General features: G+C 37.7%; 1 protein-coding gene across 2 annotated transcripts in view; it reads left to right on the plus strand.

Annotated features, from left to right (window-relative positions):
* Positions 1–25,509, plus strand: part of USP24 (ubiquitin specific peptidase 24) — a 147,547-nt gene that overhangs the window by 70,884 nt on the left and 51,154 nt on the right. For both annotated transcript variants that reach the window (XM_032137650.2, XM_032137651.2), the window contains exons 21-38: positions 265–341; positions 1,358–1,498; positions 1,682–1,735; positions 2,751–2,866; positions 5,481–5,547; positions 5,774–5,884; positions 6,592–6,690; positions 6,810–6,983; positions 10,041–10,126; positions 10,291–10,384; positions 11,754–11,909; positions 14,869–14,966; positions 17,912–18,007; positions 18,122–18,350; positions 19,044–19,203; positions 20,064–20,219; positions 22,164–22,234; positions 22,926–23,086. In XM_032137650.2, the coding sequence (XP_031993541.1) occupies positions 265–341; positions 1,358–1,498; positions 1,682–1,735; positions 2,751–2,866; positions 5,481–5,547; positions 5,774–5,884; positions 6,592–6,690; positions 6,810–6,983; positions 10,041–10,126; positions 10,291–10,384; positions 11,754–11,909; positions 14,869–14,966; positions 17,912–18,007; positions 18,122–18,350; positions 19,044–19,203; positions 20,064–20,219; positions 22,164–22,234; positions 22,926–23,086 (2,146 nt within the window). The remainder of the gene's footprint in view (positions 1–264; positions 342–1,357; positions 1,499–1,681; positions 1,736–2,750; positions 2,867–5,480; positions 5,548–5,773; positions 5,885–6,591; positions 6,691–6,809; positions 6,984–10,040; positions 10,127–10,290; positions 10,385–11,753; positions 11,910–14,868; positions 14,967–17,911; positions 18,008–18,121; positions 18,351–19,043; positions 19,204–20,063; positions 20,220–22,163; positions 22,235–22,925; positions 23,087–25,509) is intronic.

The raw sequence follows: 25,509 nt of genomic DNA on the forward strand, positions 1-25,509 counted from the left end.
CCTTATCAGATAGTTGATTTGCAAGTATTTTCTTCCATTATGTGAGCTGTCTTTTCACTTTCTTGTTAGTGTCATTTGAAGCACTTAATTTTGAGTATATCCGATTTACTAATATTTTCTTTTGTTGCTTCTGCTTTGGTACCATATCTAAGAAACCAATGCCAAGAGTCTTATGGTTTTAGTTCTTGATTCACTTTGAGTCTTTTCATTGATTATCTGTGTTACCTAGAGTACATGAATTTATTTGGCATTTTATAATTACAGGTTTTAACTTATTTAAAACTTTTTTTGAAAATGTGAATCTTTGTGATCATCGATTGAAAAGACAAGGAGCTCAGTTGGTAAGTACGTTATTCTCAAATCTAAATAGTTTGGATAATCTAGTATAACTTGATGTTCAGCAAAAAAAAAAAAAAGTGTTATAACTGAGAGATAACATAGATTTTTTTTGTAAAGAACAGCATCTCCTTGACTGCCAGCTTCTACGTTGATGACAGAGCTTCTCCTAGTGTAAGGGAGGCTCCTACCTGCACTACCATGCCTCACCAGCTACCTGGGAGGGCACTACTCTCTCCTCACATCTCTCTGTTTCTGGCTGACCTAGGGACAGCCAGTGGCCTCCTGTGGCCACATGAATGCAGAGCAGGGATAGTTCACCTAAGCTTCAAACTCCTCAGATCCAGCAATTCACATGTACCTAAAAAAGCAAGCGCAGTCTTCATCCTGGGGTCACAATGGCAGGGATTTGGGGAGAAAAATTGAGAAATAGACAGTGAGGCAGGAAAACTAGGATGTACAGCTTATGTTTATGTTTACACATGCTCCTTTGAAAAAAAAAAAAAAAGGCTTATTCACTCTTTTTCCAAGTCCTTTTTCTTCAGGACATGGCTTCCTGGGTGGTAAGAATTTTTACAAGATCTTACAAGCCCTGGGTCCTGCTGTTTCCTACTGAGCTTTAGAAAGACCAGATTGAGCCCCAAGACTTAGTGACCACTTCTGGCTTGACTGTTTCCTTTTGAAGAAAAGCTCCTGAAGATGGTGCCCATCTCACTCCTGCTCTATTTCCGCTTCAGTAGCCTGTCGGGCTGTATGTCCAGTTTGGATCTAGGGATGTCTGAAGAGATATCTCTATACCTATCCTGGTTCCCATGGAATTTGCCCAGTGCTTCTGTGGTTGGTTGCTTTTTAAAGTTCCATATCAGGATAATATTATTTTCATATAGCTGAGGTTTTGCAGCCTTAATTCATATTGAACTGAAGAGGTGTGGACTCATGATGTAACAAAATAATTATCTGTGGTTTTATAATTTTGTGATCCTGATATGCCTTTATAATTTAATTTTTTTTCTTTGAACAGTATGTAGAAAAGCTGGAATTGATAGGAATGGATTTCATTTGGAAAATAGCCATGGAATCACCTGATGAAGAAATTGCTAATGAAGCTATTCAGCTAATCATAAACTATAGTTACATTAATCTAAATCCTAGATTAAAGAAGGTAGGTATCTAAGGAAAGAAGTTATCCATATACAAAAAAGCAAAACATTATATATATATTTTAGTGATAAGCTATGATCCTTGGCATGACCAAAAATTGGCTTCTTTATTTTGATATTTTGTCCTGAATAATGATTACAACTAAATATCAAGGGCTAATTGTAATTTCCATATGCTCTTTCAGGATTCAGTATCTTTACATAAGAAATTCATTGCTGATTGCTACACAAGATTAGAAGTGAGTAGCAAATTTTATTTAACATCTCTTTGAGGTAAATGCTTTTTTTCCTTTTATAATTTTATATTTTTAGATAATTTATAATGTTGATGTTTGTGGCTGGATCCTATTGAAGAATTTATCAACAGTACCATATTGTGGCATAGGGAACAGATGTTTGCCCAATATATAAGAGTACTCTATAGGAAATCTTTCTCCCTCTCATCACCTGTCTTCCCCACTCCATCCACCTTCCTTCCCTTTTGGAAATAGGAACTATCTTCAGAAACTAGGTCATCATCTATACTTTCCATATTTGTAATAGAATCTTTTTCTTTTTTTTCTTTTTCTGTTCAGGTATTTTATACAAGCACTGCTTCCTTTCTTGTTTTTCTTCATATTTCACCTAGTTATACCATAAATGTTATTAAAGGCCACAGCAAGACAGTTAGTAGTAGGTGGTGTTGGTTGTCTTTGTCCATTAGAAGCCTGCTGTGTAATGCTGTCTCACATGTGTCTCTTTTATTTCCAGCATGATGGTTAAAGCCTTAAACATTCATACTCAGTTGATATGCTTAAGTTTTATGTCTAATCAAAAATATTCCAAAAGCATAAAATGCTACTGCCTTCCAATTCCAATAAGTTAAACTTTCTGGTGATAAATATGTGCTAGAATAGGTACAGTATTTCCCTAATTGTGACTTCTATCCAAATATGTCATTATAAAAAAATATTCAAGTATTCAAATACCCCTTATGAGGTCCCATGTAAGTATTAACATATGTAGGGCAGTAGTTCTCAGCTGGGGCTTATTTTGCCTCTGGGGGTCATTTGGTAATATCTGGAGACATTTTTGGTTGTCACAACTAGAAGCATCCTACTGGTCCCTAAGTAGGTAGAGGCCAGGGATCCTGTTAAACATCCTACAATGAATGCCCAGGACAGCCCTCTGCAACAGCAGATTATCCTGTCCAGAATGTCACTAGAGTCCAGGTTGAGAAACCCTGATAGAGAATGACTGTTTGGTATTTTTTAGGCAGCCAGTTCAGCACTTGGTGGCCCCACTCTAACACATGCTGTGACCAGAGCAACAAAAATGCTTACAGCAACTGCCATGCCAACCGTGGCAACCTCAGTTCAGTCTCCTTATAGGTAAGTGATCAGAAGGGAAAAATACACAACACACATATGTCAGATTTTTAAACTGATTGGTATTTTTTATGTAGGTTTCTCAATTATTGATTTCCTCATTTTATATCATAATTTTTGCAAGCTGTCATAATCCTGAGAATTACATGTTCCCCATCATACGCCCCTGAATCTGTGTCTCTTTGGAAGTTCTGTGTGTAGGTCATCACCAGGACCACCCGAGTACTGCCCTGTCCCTATCCTTCTACCTGGTGGACAGGTCTTCTTGTTTTAGTTTTTATTTGATTCATTTTACTTTTATTCTATGTAGTATGAATAACTTACTGTTTAGAATGGAATACACATACATTGTATGAAGACTACTTTTTTTCAAGTTAAAAATATTTACTTAGATATAGCTTTTCTCCTTGAATAGTCAAACTCAGGGCATTAATAGGGTAAGCAGAATGAAGTGGAAGATGATTAATTAAAAGTATGCATTATAATCATAGTCACTAAAATATTATTCAAATAATTAAAGTATTTTTCAAAATAATTTTTAGTGAGAACTTTATCCCCAAATGTTTGTGTTAAAACTTTAAACTGACATTGTCTCTTAATCACATTGCTGTTTTTTGAGTTTTCAGATATTGATGAAATCTTGAGTTTAGTGTCTGCTGTAGTTCTTTGATATCAGGGAACTACAGCAGACACTAAACTCAGATTTCATGAATAGGAGATAAAGGAGAAACAATGCATAATTTGGAACATTAGATGGAAGTAATTAAAATACTTTTGTGGGTTTTTTATGAGCCTCTACTGGTAAGCAGCACCACGTCATTGTTTCCCAGAAAACTGGCAAGTGCTCTGAGAAGGGCTTGCTCTCCCTACTTCACTCTGCTGCTGCCCTCTAGTGATGGGTACTCATAGAGTCTTTCTCTACTCTGGAATGACTATTCTTACAACTGGGGATATTCCTTCGCTTGTTAAAGCCTTCCTTTAAAAAGGGGAATCAAGGCAATGAGTCCTTTCCTCCGTTCTTCTTTTTTAAAATGAGTTGAGTACTGTGTCACTATACTTTGTTAATATGAAGGAAGCCAGTAAACTCAGATTTCTCAGACTTCTTTTTTAAATGGCAGAAGTAATGATGGATTCAACTCATGATAAGAACACTAACATGACTTTCACATGCCCGCATTCTTGAAAGTATCTCTCAAATAGACTTTCATTTAAAATGTGTATTAAGAATTCCCAATTACGTGTTTGTAAGATGTAGTCCATCTCTATGACTCAGTTCCTTAATGGTTCATTTATCTGATAAATTAGAATGTAAGTATATTTATGTGCTATTGGGTTAGGATGTCCAAACTCTGACTTCTTTAAATGAGTGTGCTTTTTGTTTTTTTTCTCTTTACTAAGTGCTTTTTGTTCTGAATCATTTCATATTTGGTAGACTACAGAGAAAAACCACATAATAATTTTAAAATATTCTTATTACAAACTCTAAATAGGGTTAATAAGAATATATAGTTTCAAAGTCGAATTTGAACCAGAACATTGTAGTTTATCTCATTTCACTAGTTTGGAAAGAACTTTTCAGTATCCATAATTGTTCCAACTTGGGGTGGGGGTGTTTCTGTCATCTGTACAGTATTTCATAATACTGTCTGTGATTTAATTCATTATTGAGGCATAATTAAAAAACAATTCACTCAATAGTTCACTCACTTATTATGGACTTAGGTATTTTCTAAAAATTTTTCATTTGAATTTCAAGTTCTAGTTCTTGCCCATAGACTGGAATAATTTAGAACTCTGTTAAGTATATTTAATACAACTGCTAAAATGTGTTTAACCAGCTGTTTTTAGAGTGAAATTTTTGGTACTGCTAATCAGCATACCAGACCAATTGTTAGAAAATGGTAGTACCTCTTTTTAGTTTTAGAAATATACCGCTTTGAAATGTCTAGACTCTCTGGAATAGAAAATGTTTAAATTAAGGGGACTTGGATTTTCATTTCTTAATGTTAACACATGTAATGTTCTCTTTAATAAAGTATGGGGCTATGACTATATAAGCTGATGAATATTGCAGTCTGATTATTTCAAATGATAAGTAAGATTCCATAAGTCTTCAACCAAAAGAGACCTCAGATCTCATTTTCAGATAGCACCTTTTGTTTGTGTCATACTTACCGATTTGCATTTGTCTTCTAATTCTCAGGCAGTTCAGAACTTTGTCAGATTTCATGTGTTCACAGAATTGTAGGTCATATTTTAGTTATGAGATTAATGAAGGTCAAACTCACTGATTTCATTCTTGATGAATTAATGGACAGATAGGCCTAGAAACCCAGGTCCTCCATTTATGGAATAACTGTATAAAGAAATAAAAAGAAGAAAGAAAAGGAAAGGAAACATGGGGAGGTACAGGCTTCTCCCTTATTCCATCTGTATGCTACAGCTGTGAGCTTGTAGAACCACCTCCCCATTGGGTAAAAGGGAAGTTTAATCTTTGCAAATTTCAGTCTTTGACCAGTGAGTGCTGTTATTGTGGTTTTGGTGAAACAGACTAGAATTGAGCTCAGATCAGTAACTCACTTCAAATACATTTTAATACTTTTTTTTAAATCTATAGATCCACTAAACTTGTAATAATTGAGAGATTGCTGCTTCTGGCAGAGCGCTATGTGATCACTATAGAGGTAAGCCACTTCCTTTTTTTAAGACATATGTTGCTTAGGCTGGGCTCAAGCGATCTTCCCACCTCAGCCTTTCTAGTAGCTGGGAGTTTAGCATACACCACCACACCCAGTTAGCCTCTCTTTTCTTAAAAAAGCATCTTCATTCATCATATATACATAGGTATGTATTTTTTATGTGTTTATCAGTGGTGCTGTCCATCTGACTTGACTTACTCGTTTTTTTAAGGATTTTTACTCTGTTCCACGAACTATTCTACCTCATGGTGCCTCATTTCATGGACATCTTTTAACTCTTAATGTTACCTATGAGTCTACCAAAGATACCTTCGCTGTCGAGGTAGGTTTACATTAAGAACTATAGCCATTTTCATGTTGTCTTATTATTTTCATAAAGCAGTCTTGATTGAGATAGCTGCATGAATAATCATTCTAAAGGTTGTTTGGTAAACAGATGTAGAATAAAGACCTGAAATGAAACTGTGGGGTACAAACAGATATATAAATAAATATTATATAATGTCAGGCGGTGGTAAGTGTTGTAAAGAACAAACAAGAGTAAAGCAGGATACATTGGTGAGGAGGGTGATAAGAGGGTGATGGGAATGCCCAAAATATTTTAGGTAAAGGTGGACATGAAGGTCTCCCTGAGGTGGTGACATTTGAGCAGAAACTTGAGTAAAGTGACAGGGTAAATGATGTTTGCTTGGGAGAACATTCCAGGCAAATGGAAGAACAGGTACAAAGGCAAGCAAGGTGGCTGGTGTGAGGAGAGCACAGTGAGAAAGGGAAAGAGTGGACAACGCTGCAGTGGAAGAAGGGCTTGAGGTCTCATTCCACGCTTGATGGGGAGGAGGTGGAGTGTAGAATGGAACATAATTATAGCAGAAGGGAAGCCTTACGAGGGCAGGGCTTCTTGTCTTTATGTTCTCTGCTGTGTTCCCAGCTTCTAGAACAGTGCCCAGTACTTAGTAGATGTTCACTCACAGTTGTTGAAATGAATAAATAAATGAATTCTCTCATAATGTGTTTAATTTTATTTTACAGGCTCACAGTAATGAAACCATAGGGAGTGTCCGGTGGAAAATAGCCAAGCAGTTGTGCTCTCCTGTGGATAATATACAGATATTTACAAATGATAGCCTGGTAGGTTTAAATAAGCAGTTTTTATGAATAATAAATGATATAAATATTTAACCTGATATGAATAATTTCCTCTTCCTTTTCCTCTCAATAATTAAGAAACCACTTTTCACTTTTTGCAGCTTACAGTGAATAAAGATCAAAAGCTACTCCACCAACTGGGCTTTTCTGATGAACAAATCCTTACAGTGAAGACTTCTGGCAGTGGGACCCCATCTGGGAGTTCAGCAGATTCTTCAACCAGCTCCAGCAGCAGCAGCAGTGGGGTTTTTAGTTCTTCATATGCCATGGAGCAGGTACTGGGTGATCAATTTCAATTTAAAAACAAGAACTTAACAGTCACTGTCTTTTTGTTCTGACTCTTCCAAACTGTATAACAAATGCTGGGATTCATTAGTGTTCAAGCATGTTGTGTTATTTCTTCCATCTTAAAAAAAACTCTTCATCCCACTTCCACCTTCAGTTACTGCCCCATTCTTCCAAAATCAGCAAAGCTCCATGAAAGAGTTGTCTAAACTTGTTTCCAGCTTTTCTTTTGCCATCCTCTCTTGATCTCTCTGGATAAGAGTTAGCCTCTTTTCAAGTTGGTCTGTCACCTCCACCTCTTCGTCCTCATCTTGACATTTCATTGAAGCTGGTACATGTGATCGCTTCCCCTTTGGAACACTCTTCACTTGGCTTTCAGGACTTGGCGTGACTTTCCACTGCCTCTCTGCCTGTTTGGTTTTTTATTTGGTGGTTTTTTTTTTTTTTTTTTTTTTTAGTCTCCTTTGCCAATTTCTCTTCATCTCCCTGATCTCTGTACTGAGGAGTTCCCGGGCCCAATCTGGACCTCTCCTCTGTCTACAGTCATTCCCTTAATAATCTCATCCAGTCTCCATTCTCTGCATATTGTATGTACATTGCTAACTTCCAGTTTTTAGTTTTAACCTGAAATAAATGGATCCATCCACTTAACATCTCTTAAGTGTCTACTAGGCACCCCAATCCTAATTTATCCCAAATTGAGCTCCTTATACCCTTTTCCCCACTACCTCACTCCCACCCCACATCTCTTCTTCCCACAGCCTTGCTGTATTTCAGATGATGGCATCTCCAGTCTTCTAGTTGGCTGAGGCCAGAATCTTTGGGTTCCTTCTTTCACACCCATGTCCATGAGCAAATTCTCGACTCCACCTTCAGAATCCATCAAGAATCCAGCTACTTTTTTCTGCATCCACAGCTTGCACACCAGTCTAGGCAATCACCATGCCTCACCTGGCATATTTTAGTAGTGCCCTAACTGCTCTCACAGTTTCTGCCCTTAACACGAGTTCAGTCTCTTCTCTACAGGGCACCCGGTGGCCCAGGATCTTACTAAACATAAGTCAGATTGTACCACTCGGCCTGAGTGGCTCCTGTCTCACTCAGAATAAGAACCAGTCTTTACTGGGACCTTCAGGGCCTTCCTAATATGTCCCCCGGAGCCTGTCCAAGGTTGTCTCCTGTGAGCTTCTCCTCTCACCACTCCAGCCTCAGTGGCCTCCATGTTGGTCCTCAAATAGCATGGTCTGTGAACTTGCTCTTCCCTGTGCCTAAACTGTTCTTTCCTGATATGCAGGTGGCTCACTCTCACTTTCTTCAGCTTTTACTCATATTCTCAGTGAGCCTTCTCTGACTCTTTCCTACCCCTGTATTTTCAGCCTCTTTCCTACCCCTGTATTTCTTTTTATTTCCCTTCCCTACTTTATTTTTTCTTTAGCATACTGTATATTTTATTTATCTTGTTTATGTCTCTCTCCCAATAAAATGTAAGCTCCATGAGAGCAGATTTTCTTCTGTTTTGTTCACTGCTGCATCCTCGACACCTAAAACAGTGCCTAGAACACGATAGGTACTCAATTGATATTTCAATGACTTCATGAATTCGTTTATTTTGTACCTTCTCTGTGTTAGGACTCCAGGTGTACACAGCTGCGTAAGACTGTTCTGCTTTTTAAGGCTTTTATAGTCTAGAAAGCAAGCTAATGTAAAGTAAAGGTATTTAAAAGACATACAGGGTTTTTTTTTCCCCTTTGGTTATTATATATATTTCTTTAATTCCAAACGTAAGACTTTGTGTGACTGCATCTTTTTACTTTACAGAGCATAAACCTTACTAGACAGATCAAAGAACTCTTCAAGTTTAGTGTAAGTTGAGTGGTCCTTAGGATTTTAGAATATTTGCATATACATAATGAGATATCTTGAGGATGGGACCCAAATCCAAACACTAAATTCATTTATGTTTCATATGCACCTTATATATACAGCCTGAAGTTAATTTTATACAGCATCTTAAATAATTTTGTGCATGAAACAAGATTTTGACTGAGATCGGTTACATGAGGTCAGGCATGGAATTTTCCACTTGTGGTGTCATGTTGGCACTCAGAAAGTTTCCGATTTTGGAGAATTTCACATTTCAGATTTTTGAATTAGGGATACTTAGCCTGTGTTGGTATTGTGGGGTTGTCAGAGCTAACTGTATTTGAAGACTGGGTGTGGTGGCTCATGCCATGTAATCCTAGTAGTTTGGGTGGCTGAGGCAGGAGGATTGTTGGAGGCCAGGAGTTCAAGACCAACCTGGCCAACATAGCGAGACCCCCATCTCAATTTTTTTTAAAATTATATTTCATATATAACAAGAATTTTAAAAAGAAATCCCACTCAGAATATGTACATAGTATCTTCAAGTTTAATAATTTTTAGCTATCTCACATTTATCCTGAATTTATTAAAAATCTTCCCACTTGTAAATACATTGTGTAATGATGTCCGACTTCTTATTCCTTATAACCAGAAAATAGTGCTTTAATCATATCTGAATCTCTTTTATACAGTTATAACCATTTTGTCTTTTCTGATCTTTGGGAAAAAAACATGGTAACTTCTTTTTCTCAACTTAAATTACATGTATTTATTGTTGTGTGTGGATGTTGATACATAAACACACTACTTTTGTTTTCACATCACTACCCCTGTTCTCTACTGGGGAGCAGTCATTAGCTCAGTGGTGCCTACTCTCCATTGTATTAATTACACATGCCCTCTGCTTTACCTCTCTTCTACTGTGCCTGCCTTTTGGCACCTTAGTCCCTTCACTAGCAGGTGGCCAGGAGAAGGGAGAGCAAGTAATACACGCTAGAAGGTAGTGAACCCTCATCTAATATGTTACCATGTGGTGTTCTTCAGTACAGACGAGCACTGTGCTTCCCTCAAGCTTTACAGTGACCAGCCTTTCAGAACTAGTATTTTTATTGTTTGTAAGTTTGATTAGGAAAGGAGAACATTCTTTTGTAAATTTGAATTTCTATTTTGCTTTTTTCCATCAGGAGAAATCCCTCCCTGGTGTAGTGATGGCTCTCGTATGTAATGTATTTGACATGCTTTATCAGCTCGCCAATCTGGAAGAGCCAAGGTAAATATAAACATTTGTGAGGCTTGGCAGAGAGAAAGTTACTAACATTAGGAAGCCAAGTAACTTTTCACTTGAAATGCATTTTACTTTATATTCCATACTAATGGACTTTCTTGAATTAAACTATGGCTTATATGAAAAAATTTGTGTTTGAAAAACTTCAGGATAACTCTACGAGTACGGAAGCTTCTGCTCTTGATACCCACTGATCCAGCCATTCAGGAAGCCCTTGATCAACTTGATTCTTTAGGAAGAAAGGTATGAGTATTTTTTAACTAGCATGGCAATTTTATATCACAATTCAGTGAGTGAAAATACAACCTGAAATGACATCAAGGTCATATGATACCATCTTTCCCATAATGTTTTTTCTTCTTTTGAAAAATACCTTCGCCAGCCCAGTGCAGTGCAGTGGCTCACGCCTGTAATTCCAACACTTTGGGAGGCTGAGGTGGGAGGATGGCTTGAGCCCTAGAGTTCAAGACGAGCCTGGGCAATGTAGGGTGACCCCATCTCTACAAATAAAAAAATTAGCTGGTGTGATGGCACATACCTGTAGTCCCAGCTACTCAGGAGGCTGAGGCAGGAGGATAGCTTGAACCCAAGAGATCAAGGCTGCAGTGAGCCAAGATTACACACTGCACTCTGGCCTGGGCAACAAAGCAAGACCCTGTCTCAAAAAAAAAAAAAAAGAGAGAGAGAAATACCTTTGCTATAAATGGAGATCAGAACTTAATGTTGACTTTTAAAGTATCTATATAAAGTCAATAATGACATCAGGTTTCAGAAGTGGAAGAGCCTTTAATATCATCTACCTTTCCACCTCCTCATGTTATATATTAGGAAACTGAAGCTCAAAGGGATGAAGTTACTTGTCCCAGATCAGACTCTAGTTGTGATTCAGTTGAGACGTTTTTCATTAGCCATGATGCCTTTTTGAATCTGATTGTTGCATATGTCTGAGTTGCTTATATAAATGGATTATCATTTAATTTTTTCACAGTTGATATTTAAAGTTCATTTTTGTTAATTGTTAGAATGTTGTTCCTTAAGAGATTTATCTATATATTGAAATTGTGTCTTATCTATAATATTGTTTAATTATGTTCTCAGAATAAATTCCTGTAGAAAAAGTTGTTAGAACTATATTTTCTATTTTATAATTTAGTGGTAGAAATTTAGATCAGCTCAGTCATATCATTTATTGCTTATACATTAATTTAAAGGATAAAACTAATGTAATTATAAAATATATCACTAGTGTTAGTTTAACAAATTTTTCAAGCCTACCACTTTAGCAATCTTATAATTTTATTATCAGTATTTAGAGATACAAATTTTAAACACAGAAACCAATTAAAATGACCTTCTCAGGTGTTGCTTAGAATACATGCTCAAAAGCATTCACGTAGTATTTGAATCTTATTGAACATTTAGAATTTGTGTGATGAAGTTTGATATTTTAATAGTTACAGAGTGATGTGGTTTTATGAAGTTAATTTTTAGAAAATAGCATTGGTGTGGCTTATATTAAAGAGGGAAAGATATTAGGACATGTACTAAGATCTGTTTCTCTTTAATTTGTCCTTTTAAGTAGTTTATGTCTTTTTTATTCTCTTAAACTTAGAAAACATTGCTGTCTGAATCAAGTTCTCAGTCCTCAAAATCTCCATCCCTGTCATCAAAGCAACAGCACCAGCCAAGTGCCAGTTCAATTTTAGAAAGTCTGTTTCGATCTTTTGCCCCGGGAATGTCTACCTTCAGAGTGCTCTACAACTTAGAAGTAAGAAACCTAATTTCTTTCCATTTCATTTTGACAGGTCTATTTGGATTTATCGATTCATGCTTTCAGATGTCAGAAATAAGTAAATAGGTTTCTGTTATGTGGCGATTGGTTGAAAATTAGTTTTAAGAAATAGATTATAAATTGAAACTTTTTTGCCTTTGAATATGCAAAAGATTATTTTTGTTACTACCTTAGCCCATTTGGGCTGCTATAACGAATCACCATAGACTGGATGGCTTAAACTGCAAGCATTTATTTCTCATAGTTGGAGTGGCTAGGGAGCCCAAGATCAAGGCACCAGCAGATTCGGTGTCTGGTGTGGGCTGGCCTCCTCGTTCATGGATGGTACCGTCTCACTGTGACCTCACTTCCAAAATAGGAATTTTAGGGGAATACAAACACTCAGTTCGTTGTAATTAGCCTCCCCAAAAGAAGCTTTAATACATTTAATTGTTTACTGTCTACAAGTCATGGTGGTAGTTAAGGGAACAGAGTTGAAAAAACAAGATATTCACTCCAAGATCTTATGAGTAAGACATATGGAAGCTGGATATACTGAGTCTGGATGGCAGAGTGTAAACAAAGCACTATGGGAAAGTGACCAACTGGAATCAGTTCTGCTCTTGGAGAGTAATAGGTCAGACCCTCATACCACTCTTGGTCTGAAGAAAATAAAGCCCTGAATGATTTTGCTTTGTCTTAGGAAGTTATATCCAGGCACTAAAGAATCCATATCAGTGCCTAAGCAATCTTAATTATTATATCATGTATCTTAAGTACACAAAAGTCAAAAATTTTAAGAGGGTACCTGCATTTTTTCCAAGTTTCATTTCATGTGACAATCTAATTGGGAGCATATAATTATAGTCCTTCATTTTCCCACTCCACTTGTTGCTTGTATGATGTGATAACTTTTCATACAAGCAATATCTCATTGCTTCAAGGTGTGATGACATTTCATATTTGCCTTAATCATTCTTGTGAAAAGACATGTTGGTCTAAAAAGAAAAAATATTTAGCAATTATTTTAAAAATTAAGCATGTCCTTATTTAGTATGGACATTTAAAAATATATACAGTATTCAGCATGGAAACCACGTTCAAGGTTGAGTCATCCTTGTGTTTAAGAATTAACTTTATGAAATGTAGTAGCATTCAGTGCAGTGTTAAGTTATAACAACAGCATGGAGTACCAAAGTGCTTTCTATTTAGATTATATTTTACATTTTCGGGCATACTGAGGAGGCTTATTCAAAATGAAAATGCTAACTTAATGTTCACCCTGTTTAATAAACAGATGTCAAAAAATAAAATATATGCAGTATTCCAAAACAGAAAGTTGCCTAGGAATTTTTAGCCCGTTTAAGCCTAAAGAATTTGCATCTTGTGATTCCTGCCAGATCTGTCATTTGTTTTTGAATGATTATCTCCAAAAAGTTCAAGTGTAATTTTTAACACCTACATTTAATAGAAAAACAGAATGGTCCAACAATGGGTCTAGCTTGTCATCAACTATCTAAATTCCGTTATCTTAGAGCCATAGCACTAAAGTGGTAAAATACCTCTGGTATCATTTTAAGACTTCTGAGTGTGAATTCCTTTGATATTTTTTGTTTTGCTTTAGGTACACAAAATAGTTGGAAACCTAACACTCCCAAAAGCTCTTATTTTGCTGTCAGCTAAAAGGTTGATTTCTTTGCAATTTGTTCATTAACTTTTGTTTACCTGCTAGGAAACTTCAAAGTGAATATATCCTTGTCTTTGAAGAAACCTGTCAGTTCACTAAATTGTTGTCCATTAAGCATATGGCAGGTGGGGTCGGAGTGTCCATGTAGACGAAGAGCTATATATATTTGAAGGGCTTAGAAGAGCACAGGTTCCTTTTCTCCCATGTAATGCTCATTATCCCAGGTTGGTGGGCCTGTTTCTCCAGAGCAACCTAGGAAGAAGGCATCTTTAACAAAATCCCACATTAAGTTCTAAACTCATAAAACTCATGGGTTCATAGAAGCAGATTTTTTAAGACTAGAAAATGATCTTGAACTACATCTAGTTTAAGACTGAGGCAATGTGAGTCTTTATTTTTAAATCATAACTAAATAAGCAGTTGTTTACTGAGTACTTGTTTTGTGCTGATGCTTATACTAAGCACCTTAAAGCTTGTGCTGTAGTATTTAATCCTTCAATCTTCCTGTAAAGGTAATTACTACGCTCACTTAGTGATGAGAAAACTAGGACAAAATAGAGCATTGTATGCCTAAGGTCTCTCAGCTAGGTAAAACTAGAATGTGAACTAGATTTGTAGTCTTGGCTATAGTATGGTCATTTATGTGAAATTCTGCCCAACCAAAGTATTCAGTTGAACTCCACTTTAGGTAGGCATTGCGGCGTCATAGAAGGGCATGAGTGTTAGAATGAGACACATCTGGATTTGAATTCTAACCATGTGACCTTGGGTGGGCAGTCACTTAACCTACTTAACCTTTCAGGTCTCGGTTCTCTCACCTATAAAGTAAAATACATATGCCTGATACACTGTAGGTGTTCAATAAATAGGAGTTAGAGTTATTATTGGGGAACTCATCTTGCATTTTTAATATATGAGCTGTTTTATAAAACTTTGGTGTATATCTTTCTAAAGAATGTATCTAGCATATCACATGAAATTATCTGTTCTTATTAAGCCTGAGGGTCTGAGACTTTCATGTTTGCCAGTTTCATGAAAAGAACACACCAGCTTTCTCTAGAATGGAAAGATTTTTCTTCCAAAGTAAATAGAATAGGTAAAATGTGATTATTTTATCGTGAAACATCAGCTTCTACGTATTTCTGGGGAAAAAACAGTGTGCAACATTTAAAGAGATTCTAACTCAAGTTGTCTGAATGTTTTATTTAGTAAAGGAGTAATTTCTGCTGAAAATGTGTGGATGAATAATTGTGCTTATCTGTTTCCTAGGTTCTAAGCTCCAAACTCATGCCAACAGCTGATGATGACATGGCCAGAAGCTGTGCCAAATCCTTCTGTGAAAACTTCCTCAAAGCCGGCGGTTTGAGGTTAGAGTTTCAATGTAATGTTACATGAGTTGCCGGAAATGAATACAGTTATTTTAGTTAATTTCCCCTGTAAAGTCTTGCTTATTCCTACAAGGTATCATATGACTCATTGTGAGAGTTATTATAAGAAGGAATGATGTTTCAGTCCTTTAAAATATTTTAAATCATTTTATAACTTCTGATTATTTGAAAAATGTGTGGAAGCATGTCTCTTTCCCCTCTGGTGGTGGGGGAAATTTTCAAGAAGAGTAGAAGCAAGGAGGCTGTATCCGTTTCTTTTGTGTCTCATATCAGTTTGAAATAAGGTGAATTTGATCCCTGTAAATCCATATTGTGCAAGGTATTAGTGCTGGGGATGGAAAGATAAATTAGATATTATCTCTGCCTTTGAGAGGCAGCTGATGGTTTAACAAAGAATAACAAACAGCTAGGTAACTATATTATAAGTATTAAAACAGGCCAGGCATGGTGGTTCATGCCTGTAATCCCAACACTTTCAGAGGCTGAGGCAGGAGGATCGCTTGAGCCCAAGAGTTTGAGATCGTCTGGGGCAACATAGTGAGGCCTCATGTCTACTAAAAATAAAAATTAAAAAATAGCTGAGTGTGATGACATGCACCTGTAGTCCCAACTACTTGGGACACTGAGGTAGGAGGATCACTTGAGCCCGGGAGGTGGAGGTTGCAGTGAGCAGTAATTGCACCAGTGCACTCCACCCTGGCAACAGAACAAGATCCTGTCTCAAAAAAAAAAAAAGAAAAAAAAAGGTATTAAAACAGAGGCACATGTAAAAAGTACTTGTGAGGAGGAGGGGTGAGAAAGTAGTGGTTAAATTGGTTGAATTTGCTTAGGGTCATAAGGTTAGGAAATGATTCACAGAAAATGACCGTTGAGCTAGGAATTGGGAAATTATTTACCTAGAAATCCTCTAAGTAAATAAGGAGGGAAAGGGCACTCCAAGGTGGAATGGAAGGAAGGGTGAGTGAGAGCATGAAGACGCATCGCCTGTCTTGGGAACCTCAGTTACCTGGTGTTGAAGCAAAGGATGAAGGAGAGAAACATGTCAAGAAGGGTCTCATTGGGGAATATGAGTGTTGTCTTGTAGTCCATGAACAGGCAGTTTCTAAGCCAAGAATTACCTGGAACAATTACTCTGGCAGCAGTGAAGAGGACAAAGGGAAGTGGCAGAGACTGGAGGAAGGGTAGACTGAGAGCTGACAGTATCCAGAGAGGAGATGAAGGGCAGTGACAGAATGACATTTATGACTAAGTAGAGGGTGGGGACATTTATAAAATGGCCCTGTGGTTTCTAGCTTGGTAGAGTGAGGAAATGGTGAGTCATTAGTCAGTATGAGAAATAAACACAGAGAGAGGTGGAGGGAACAAAGGAAAGCAAGAGAAATAAGTTTGATTGTATACAAGGTCGTTCTGAGTCATGTGAAGTAGATGGTTTGGATTGGATAGGGTGCTTGTTAGAAAAGTGGAGAATGGCATGAGAGATTTGGGAGCGTGTGAGTAAAACCATGAGGGCATAATCCAGCTGTCAGAGCTGAGTGGAAAGTGTAAGGCAGGAAGGTAGCATCAGGGCATAGAGATCTCTCCTTTCAGATGAGTAAGAAAAAAGGAGTGACAGTAAATTGAAGACAAAAATAACTGAGGGGAAAGTTGGCTTTTCTGTTTTGATTTTAGCTTGTGGAAGACTCTTCATAGGTTAACTAAAAGGGACCAACGAAGGAGAAAAGAATAAAGATAAAAGAAAAAGGGGTAAATGATGGGGCCAACTTGTACTGCAGTTGGAAGCAGCTTTTCTCTAGAAAGAAGTAGGCATACCATTTCCTCTGGGTGAGGAAGGCATGGACACCAGCTCAAAGCATGAGCAGAGGATGGTTGAAGGAATTCCTGAGGGGAGGTCTGGCACAGAGAAGCTGGGTAGGGACCTTGAGGAGGTCGAGGGGTTGGGAAACAGGGAAATGATGGCAAAAAGGATTCCCAAGTACCGTAGAAGGTCTGGCACACATGTGTAGCTTTATTCTGTGTTCCACACTGTAGAGGTGTTTTTAGTAAAAACTCCTTTCACATCACTCAGCCATTTACAGGGCTGTCAAAATAAAGGCATTAAACATTTGGCTTATTTGTATATGTCATTTAATTCATGTTCCAGATACTGTTCTAAGCAATGAGAACAGAGCAGTGAGTAGATTAGACCAAAATCCACATCCCCATGAAGCTTACAGTCTAGAGGGGGAGACCACGTAAGTAAAAGCATGTGTCAGATGGTGAGGAGAGCTGTAGAGAAAGAAGGAAGCAGGGATTCGGGGGCTGTGATTTTCAGTAGGATGATCAGGAAAAGCTTCACTGGGGTGACATCTAGCAAAGACCTGAAGGAGATAAGGGAGCGAGACCCAGGAGAAAGCTTTTCAGAGGAGCAGCACACCCATGCGTGGGGACCTGCCTGGTGCCGGCAGAGGCCATAGGAGGCCAGTGTGGTTGGGGCAGAGTGAATGAGGCAGTGTTTCCCATTCTCAATTGAGACAGAGGTCTGGGACATGACGTTGCAGAGAAAGCAGAGGTCAGTTATGAAGTATCTTATAGGCTACTGTGAAGACTACTGTTTTTCAGCGTAGGAAATAGGAAACCATTGAAGGATTTTGTGCAGAGGGAGTGCCGTGATCTGAGTTAAATTTTCCAAGGATCACCCTGATGGGTCTTTTGAAAATAGGTTTGGAAGGTGGAGGGTCAAGAGCAGAAGCAGGGAGAACAGTTGGGAAGCTTATAGGTATCATAGGAAATTATTATGATAGATATATGTAGGCTCTTTTTATGACAAAATCGTGTAGAAACTAAGTAATTGATAATATTCATGACTGATTACATTACTTATGGAAAATTTTAAATGAAAAAAATAGAAGTCTTTAATATCCTGCCTTTTTTTCTTCTTTTTGAAGTTTGGTTGTAAATGTCATGCAGAGAGACTCCATCCCATCAGAAGTAGACTATGAAACAAGGCAGGGTGTTTATTCCATCTGTCTACAGCTTGCAAGGTATGTAAATATATTGCATTAGTCTCACCAGGCAATACTTGACTTTTTCTTCTTGAATCATGTTTTTAAATAGTATGAATGGACTCAGAATAAGTCTAGCTGTTTCTTTTTAAGATTTTTACTTGTCGGACAAACAATGCCCACGTTATTAGATGAAGACCTCACCAAAGATAGCATAGAAGCACTTTCTTCCCGCCCATTCCGAAATGTGAGCCGGCAGACAAGCAGACAGATGTCCTTATGTGGTACCCCAGAAAAGTCATCCTACCGACAGTTGTCAGTGTCTGATAGGTCTTCTATTAGGGTTGAGGAAATCATCCCTGCTGCTCGAGTTGCAATACAAGTAAGTGATTTGTGTATTCAAGACATTTTAGTACCTCCTATTCAGAATGTCCCGTTTAGGAAGAGGTGCTATGGGGATATAAAAATGATTAAGACATGAATATTGCCTTAAAGAAATTTATGGTGACTTAAAAAGAGATCACTAGGGTAGAAATAACTATAATTCCAGGTAGAAAGTATCAAGTGTTGTAAAACTATAAGACAAAGCATTCTGTGTGTCTTCAAAGTAGGTAGAATAATTTCCTTCACCTGTGGCTGTGATGGGTGATTTTATGTTATAGATGGCATTTGAGCTAGGCCTTGAAGAACAGATGAGGATTAGATATACAGAGATAAGTACTTAGAAAGTTGGAGAAAGGAGATTTGTTCAAGCAAAAGGGCGCATATGTGCAAACTAGAGACAATATCAGAGCTTATGTGGGAGGTCACGAGGTCATAGTATGTGGGAAAGGGGGAAAGTGAAAAAATTGGTAAAGCATAATTTGAAGCCACAGCATGAAGATCAATCTGTTTTACAGATAAAAAAGAGAGATTGAAAGCCCTTGAGCAGGATGGCAGCTTGAGAAAGGCCATCCTTCTGGATGACCTTGGAGGGAAAGGAGGCGTATGAAACTGAGACCTGTAAGAAGGTTGTAGGTGTCAGGGCATGTGTTCAAGTATTGCTTTTTCTCATAGTACTTGTTCCATTCTTTAGACGATGGAAGTAAGTGATTTCACTTCTACTGTGGCTTGCTTCATGAGATTGTCATGGGCTGCGGCTGCAGGACGGCTTGATCTTGTTGGGAGTAGCCAGCCAATTAAAGAAAGTAATTCCCTGTGTCCTGCTGGAATTCGAAACAGACTCAGCAGTTCAGGTACTGATTAAAAAGAGACAGTAATGAGAACACTGGGTAAGAAATCACCATAAGAATTCTCTGTGTAGGTTTGCCAGAGTCACAAAAATGGGAGACCCTCTTCTCTTGCTTGTGAGCATGAGTAAAAATTCATCAAGCTCTGTATACATTTAGTATTTATGTATGTTCCTATATGTATGTCGTATTTCACTTAAGAAGAAAAATATTTATAAATACTTAGAGTAAGTGAAGAAACCAAATCAACAGTTTTTAGCTTAGCTGAGTATAAAAGTGTCATGAAACCAATCATTGTGGCAATAATACAAATTCATTTAGAATTCAGTCCTGGAAAACAGTTCTTTTCTTGGTTTGCCAGATTATTTTTCATTAGGCCTCTTTAAAATATAGCTTTATTTCCCAGCTTTGGTCTTCCTGCTCAATCTCTATTTTAGAAATACCTCAATAATAAAGGAAGTTTTTAAAATTTTGACATATATACAGTAAAGTGCAGACAGTAAAGTGTATGAGATTTTTAGGATTTTTGTATGCATATGACCCATCTACATCAAGTTACAAGGTAGAAAACATTTCTGATATCCTCTGGAGGGCTCCCTCATGCCTACAAAGTTGCGCTATTTTCACTTGTATCACCTGAAATTAGTTTTGCTTTGTGAACACATTTTGATTGCCTGCAAATGTGTTTTAAAGAAAAAGTAATGAGAGTGTTTCAAATACAGTGTTAAATCTCTCGCTTCTTGGACCTAAGTGCTTTCTTGAAGTATTTAATGTCACATGAGGATTCTGGAACATATAGTAAAAAGATTAAAATATTGCATAGTTCCTGTAGGATCCACAGGAAATTTCTGCTTACCTATTTTCAGGAAGCAATTGCAGCTCTGGAAGTGAAGGAGAACCAGTAGCCCTGCATGCAGGAATCTGTGTTCGACAACAGTCTGTATCCACCAAAGACTCGCTGATTGCAGGAGAGGCTTTGTCTCTTCTTGTTACATGCCTACAGCTTCGGAGCCAGCAACTGGGTATGCTGGAGGCTTGTTTGTGATTAATCTCTTTCAGGGAAAGGCCAAGTTTCTGTTGGGAATTATTTACATTTCTTCCTAGATAAGGTCCCATTAGTCAAAATGAAAAAGCCGAAAAGTTGCCATGTGGAGTAGCTAAGAATAATGCTAAAGTAGCTCATTCTGAAGAAATATTTATTGAGCACCTTCTGTATATGAGGTTCCGCAGTTGCTGTCACCAGAGCAGTATGTCTGCACACCACGAGCTTGCTGTCTAGTTGAGGAATTCAAAGAGCCCAAAGTTACTAGTTCATAAATTACAGAATTAGAATTGTATATCAATTCCTGATAATGACTCTAGTATTAAAAATTGTGTAACTTAAGATTTGCCCTTTCATCTTTATTGTTGGCTTTGGTGAACGGGGACCATTACTAACATTCTCTAACATGAGAGCACCCTAGGGCTCAGCTCCTCATCATCTCTTCTCTATCTCCATTCATTCCCTTGGTGATCTCGTGCAGTTTCACAGTTTTAAATTCCATCTATATGTTGACAACACCTAAATTTGGGTCTATGGCCTGTGCCACTGTCCTGGTATCTCCAGTTGGATATCAAATAGACATCCAAACTTCTCATTTCCAGAACTGAGCTCCTCTAATCCTGCCCATATCATCCTAGAGTTTTCTCAACTTAAAAGCAGTTCTATTCTAGTTGCTCTGGCCAAAAACCTTGGCTTCATCTTTGATATCTTTTATCTTTTTTTCACCCCCTACTTCTAATCTGTCAGCATATCCCCCTTCAGGCCCTCTCTAGATTCTACCCCTTAACACCCCTTTCACTGTTGGTGCCCTCTGAGCTGCCATTGCTTCCTACTTGGACTATAGCAAGAGTGCCCTAACTCATCTCCCTGCTTCTGCCTTGCAGTTTATTCTCTACTCAGCAACCAGGGTGGACCTTCTAAATTTTAAGTCAGAGTACATCACTTCTCTTTCAAAGCCTTCCGGTGGCTTCTCAGTTCACCAAGTAAAAGCCAAATCTTTACAAGGGGGTGGACACGGTGTACCACTTGATACTTCTGTGCCTTTGCTTCTACTCTCCCCTTTACTCACTATGCTTCGGCCACCCTGGGCTCCTTGCTGTTCCCCCAGCAGCCAGCGTACATTCCTTCCTTTGCACTGCCTGTTTGTTCCCTCTTTCCAGTATGCTTACTGAGACATTCCCCGACCACCTTTAAAAAAATTACAGTGCTCTTCTTGCCCCAGCACTGCCCAGACTCCTTACCTTATTTTTTTCCTGTAACATTTGTCATTTTATAACATGCAAAATAATCTACTTATTTATGGTGTTTATTGTCATTATCTCCTCCCCAACTAGATTGAAAGCTCCATGAGGGCAGAGACTTTTATTCATTTTGTTCCCTGATGAATCTCCAGCCCCCAAACACTGTCTGATGTGTAGTAGATTCTCAATAAATAAATATTCAGAAATGAAGTTTTAGTAACTCCACTTTTAAAAAGTGTACTAATCCTACTCTTAGCTGTTTGATTTCATTTAATTTTCCTAGAATTGTTTAACTTAGAGATATTTTCAAATCAAGATGAAAAAATGATAACTTCCCTCCAAGCTTTTATCTGTTATCATTTGTAAGTTTATTTTAGGGTATATTTTATAGTTTGCAACTATTGATAGTTTATCAAGGCAAGACATTTATTCTGTAACTGGTATGTGCAAGGCATTGTGCTAAAATATGGAGCACAAAAATAAGACATGGTTTCTTCTCTTAAACAACTTAGAATTTTATGGGGTAAATGGACAGGCATGAAAGCAATTGTCAAAGATCCTGAATTATTGTATGTAAAACTGATGAGCTTATGCTTAAGTTGAGCTTAAGAAATTAATCAAAATTTGAAAATGCATTACCTAACTTGTTTCACACACCCACATCCCCCATTTCTTCTTATTAGCATCTTTCTATAACTTGCCCTGTGTTGCTGATTTCATCATTGATATTCTGCTCGGATCACCAAGTGCTGAGGTAAGGATTTTTCACATTACTTAGAAAACTCCTTTGGTCCTGTTGTTTTGTGAGCTCTCTCAACTACCTGTGACATTGTCAGGAATACAGGAGTGGCATTGAGTGCTCTCAGGGCGTGTACAAAGGGGCTGCAGACCATGAAAGAAAAGTAACGATTTGGACTCTACTGCCTTTCCTTCTACTACCTCCTCCATATGCCACCAAAAGTTATGAGACTAATGTTAGTGAGTTATTTTTGTTTATAACAACATTACAATCAGTGTCTGACATCCATAGCTCACAAGGGCAGCTGGCACTAAGCATCCACATTGTTGGTCAGAATCAGGAAAGATCAACCTCAACCCATAAACTTTCATTAGATAATATAGTTCTGACATTCTTACATGACCTTGAGGATTAACTTAAACTTCCTTTTTTCTTATTTTCATTTACATTGAGTTATAAACCTATTGAGTAGAATAGAATAGTAGAATAATTTGGGAAATCAGTTCCCAAACCACAGTGGGTTTTAATTAGCCACAGTTTATTCAGTGGAAACCTTACCATTAAAAACGGAAACACTCATACCTTTCTAGTATCCTTCAATAACTTGAGTGACTAAATAGGCTGGAATTTGGAAGAAAATCACTTTTTAAGCAGTCTCAACATGTTCATTCATGTCTGTCCTTTGCTGCTGATCATGTAATTTCAGATTCGCCGGGTTGCCTGTGATCAGCTGTACACTCTTAGTCAGACAGACACATCAGCGCATCCAGATGTGCAGAAGCCAAATCAGTTTCTTCTAGGCGTCATCCTCACGGCTCAGCTGCCTCTCTGGTCTCCAACTAGTATTATGAGAGGAGTCAATCAGAGGTAGGTAATAAAAATGGAAAAGCCCACCTTATACAGAGAGAGGATAAATGATAATTTGTGTGCTGCTCCCCTGAAGTCCACAGTGCCTTATTGAGATGACTAGAATTTCTGCCTTCTTCTTCTGACATTTGGGTCCTGAAAGACGGCATTTGGATAGGAGAGTTAGAAGAAACACTACCAGGCCTTCTTCTCCATATCCCCAGTTCTCACTTCACCCCATGTGATTCATCTACCCCAGAGAGAAAAAGGAGCTCACCTGATTGGTGAGAGCCTGCAATTATTGGAGCCCGGTCACTGTGTAAAGGTTATACTGATGTCTCCCCTTGTGCAACACTTTTTCAGTGCAGATGTCTTGTAGCTCCATGTCTAGAGGTAGCCAGGGTATCCTCCTAGCTTGCCTTCTTGGTTTTATACATGCTTCAGTATATAAGAGAGCTTGTAGTCCAGGCTTATGAGATGACTGTTCTGCCTGCCCCATCTTACCTCTACGGGTAAGCCTGCGTGCAGGTGCTCCTCAGGCTACTCCCAGGATAGGAGGTAGGGGTCTCACATTGACCTCAAGTTCATACGACTTTTTCTAACTCACCTTTACCACACAGCCCCTACTGTGGGGCTTATAAAGTGTCATGGAGATTTGTGAAGTCAATGTTTCCTATCCTTGTTTATGTACTTTACAAATTAGGTCCATCTCCAAAACTTTTGCATCATCCTAAACTGAAACACTGTGCCCATGAAGAAGTCATTAAAGACTGATAAATTTGACTCCATAAAAATTAAAATTTTCTATATAGGAAAAAAATGCCTCAAAGTCAAAAGTCAATCACCAAACTGGGAAAATAAAATCTGCAACATACATGACAGACAATAAGCTAATTTGAGATATATATATCTATATATACAACTATTATAAATTATTAAGCAAAAGACCAACAGCCAAGTCATAAAGGGACAAAGAATGTAAACAGACTGTTCAAAGACATGTAGATTTTTTTTGAATTGCTAAATTTTTTTTATTGTGGTAAATATACATAACATAAAATTTACCGTGAGGTATACAATTCCGCGACATTAAGTACACACACATTGTGATGCAACCATCACAACTGTCTATTTCCAAAACTCTTTTGTCATCCTAAACTGAAACTCTGTACCCATTGAACAGTAACTCCCTGTTCCCCCTCCCTCATCTCATGGCAACCACCATTCTACTTTCTGTCTCTAAGGATTTGACGACTCTAGGTACCTCATATAAGTGGAATCATACAGTATTTGTCCTTATATGTCTGGCTTATTTCACTTAGTATAATGTCCTTAAGGTTTATTCATGTTGTAGCATGAATCAGAATTTCCTTCCTTTTTAAGGCTGAATTATATATCATTGTATGTATAAACCATATTTGTATATCTATTCATCCATAGATGAACATTTGGGTGTTTCCACCTTTTGGCTGTGACATGGGTATGCAAATATCTGTGTGAATCCTCGTTTTCAGTTCTTTTGGGTGTATACCCAGAAGTGGAATTGCCAGATCATTTAGTAATTCTGTGTTTGATTTTTTTGTGGAACCACCATACTGTTTTCCACAATGGCTGTACCATTTTACTTTCCTACCAGCAATGTACAAGGATTCTCATTTCTCCACATCTTAGCCAACACTTGTTGTTTTCTAGGATTTTTGTTTTTGTTTTTGTTTCGTTTTGTTTTTGATAGTAGCTATCCCAATGCATGTGAATTGGCATCTGTGGTTTCAGTTTGCATTTCCTTGATGACTAATGTTGAGCATCTTATCATATGCTTGTTGGCCATTCATATGTCTTCTTTGGAGAAACATTTGTTTTAAGACCTTTGCTCATTTTTAAATTGGATTATTTGTTGTGGAATTCTTTATATATCCTGAATATTGATCCCTTATCAGATGATATGATATGCAGATATTTTCTCCCAATCTGTGGGTTGTCTTTTAGCTCTCTTGATGGTGTCCTGTGTATGTATCTTCTCTTTAGTTACCTGTGTTTTTGCTGTCGTAGCCAGGAAATTATGGCCAAATCCTATGTCACAAAGTTTTCCCCGTTTTCTTCTAAGGGTTTTATAGTTTTAGTTCTTACATTTAGGTGTTTAATCCATTTTGAGTTTAGTTTTGCATATGGTGTAAGGTAAGGGTCTGACTTCATTTTTTTCCATGTGAATATCCAGTTTTCCCAGTGCCACTTTTTAAAAATACTATCCTTTCCCCATTGAATGGTTTTGGTGCCCTTGATGAAAATCAGGACCATATTTTTGAGTTCTATATTTCTATTCCGTTGGTCTATATATCTGTCTTTATACCAGTATAACACTGTTTTGATTACTGTAGTATTGTACTAAAATCCGGAAGTATGAGTCTTTCAACCTTGTTCCTCTTTTTCAGGATTGATTTGGCTAC

The sequence above is a fragment of the Hylobates moloch genome, unplaced genomic scaffold (genome assembly GCF_009828535.3).
Source record: "Hylobates moloch isolate HMO894 unplaced genomic scaffold, HMol_V3 SCAFFOLD_18, whole genome shotgun sequence".
NCBI lineage: Eukaryota > Metazoa > Chordata > Mammalia > Primates > Hylobatidae > Hylobates > Hylobates moloch.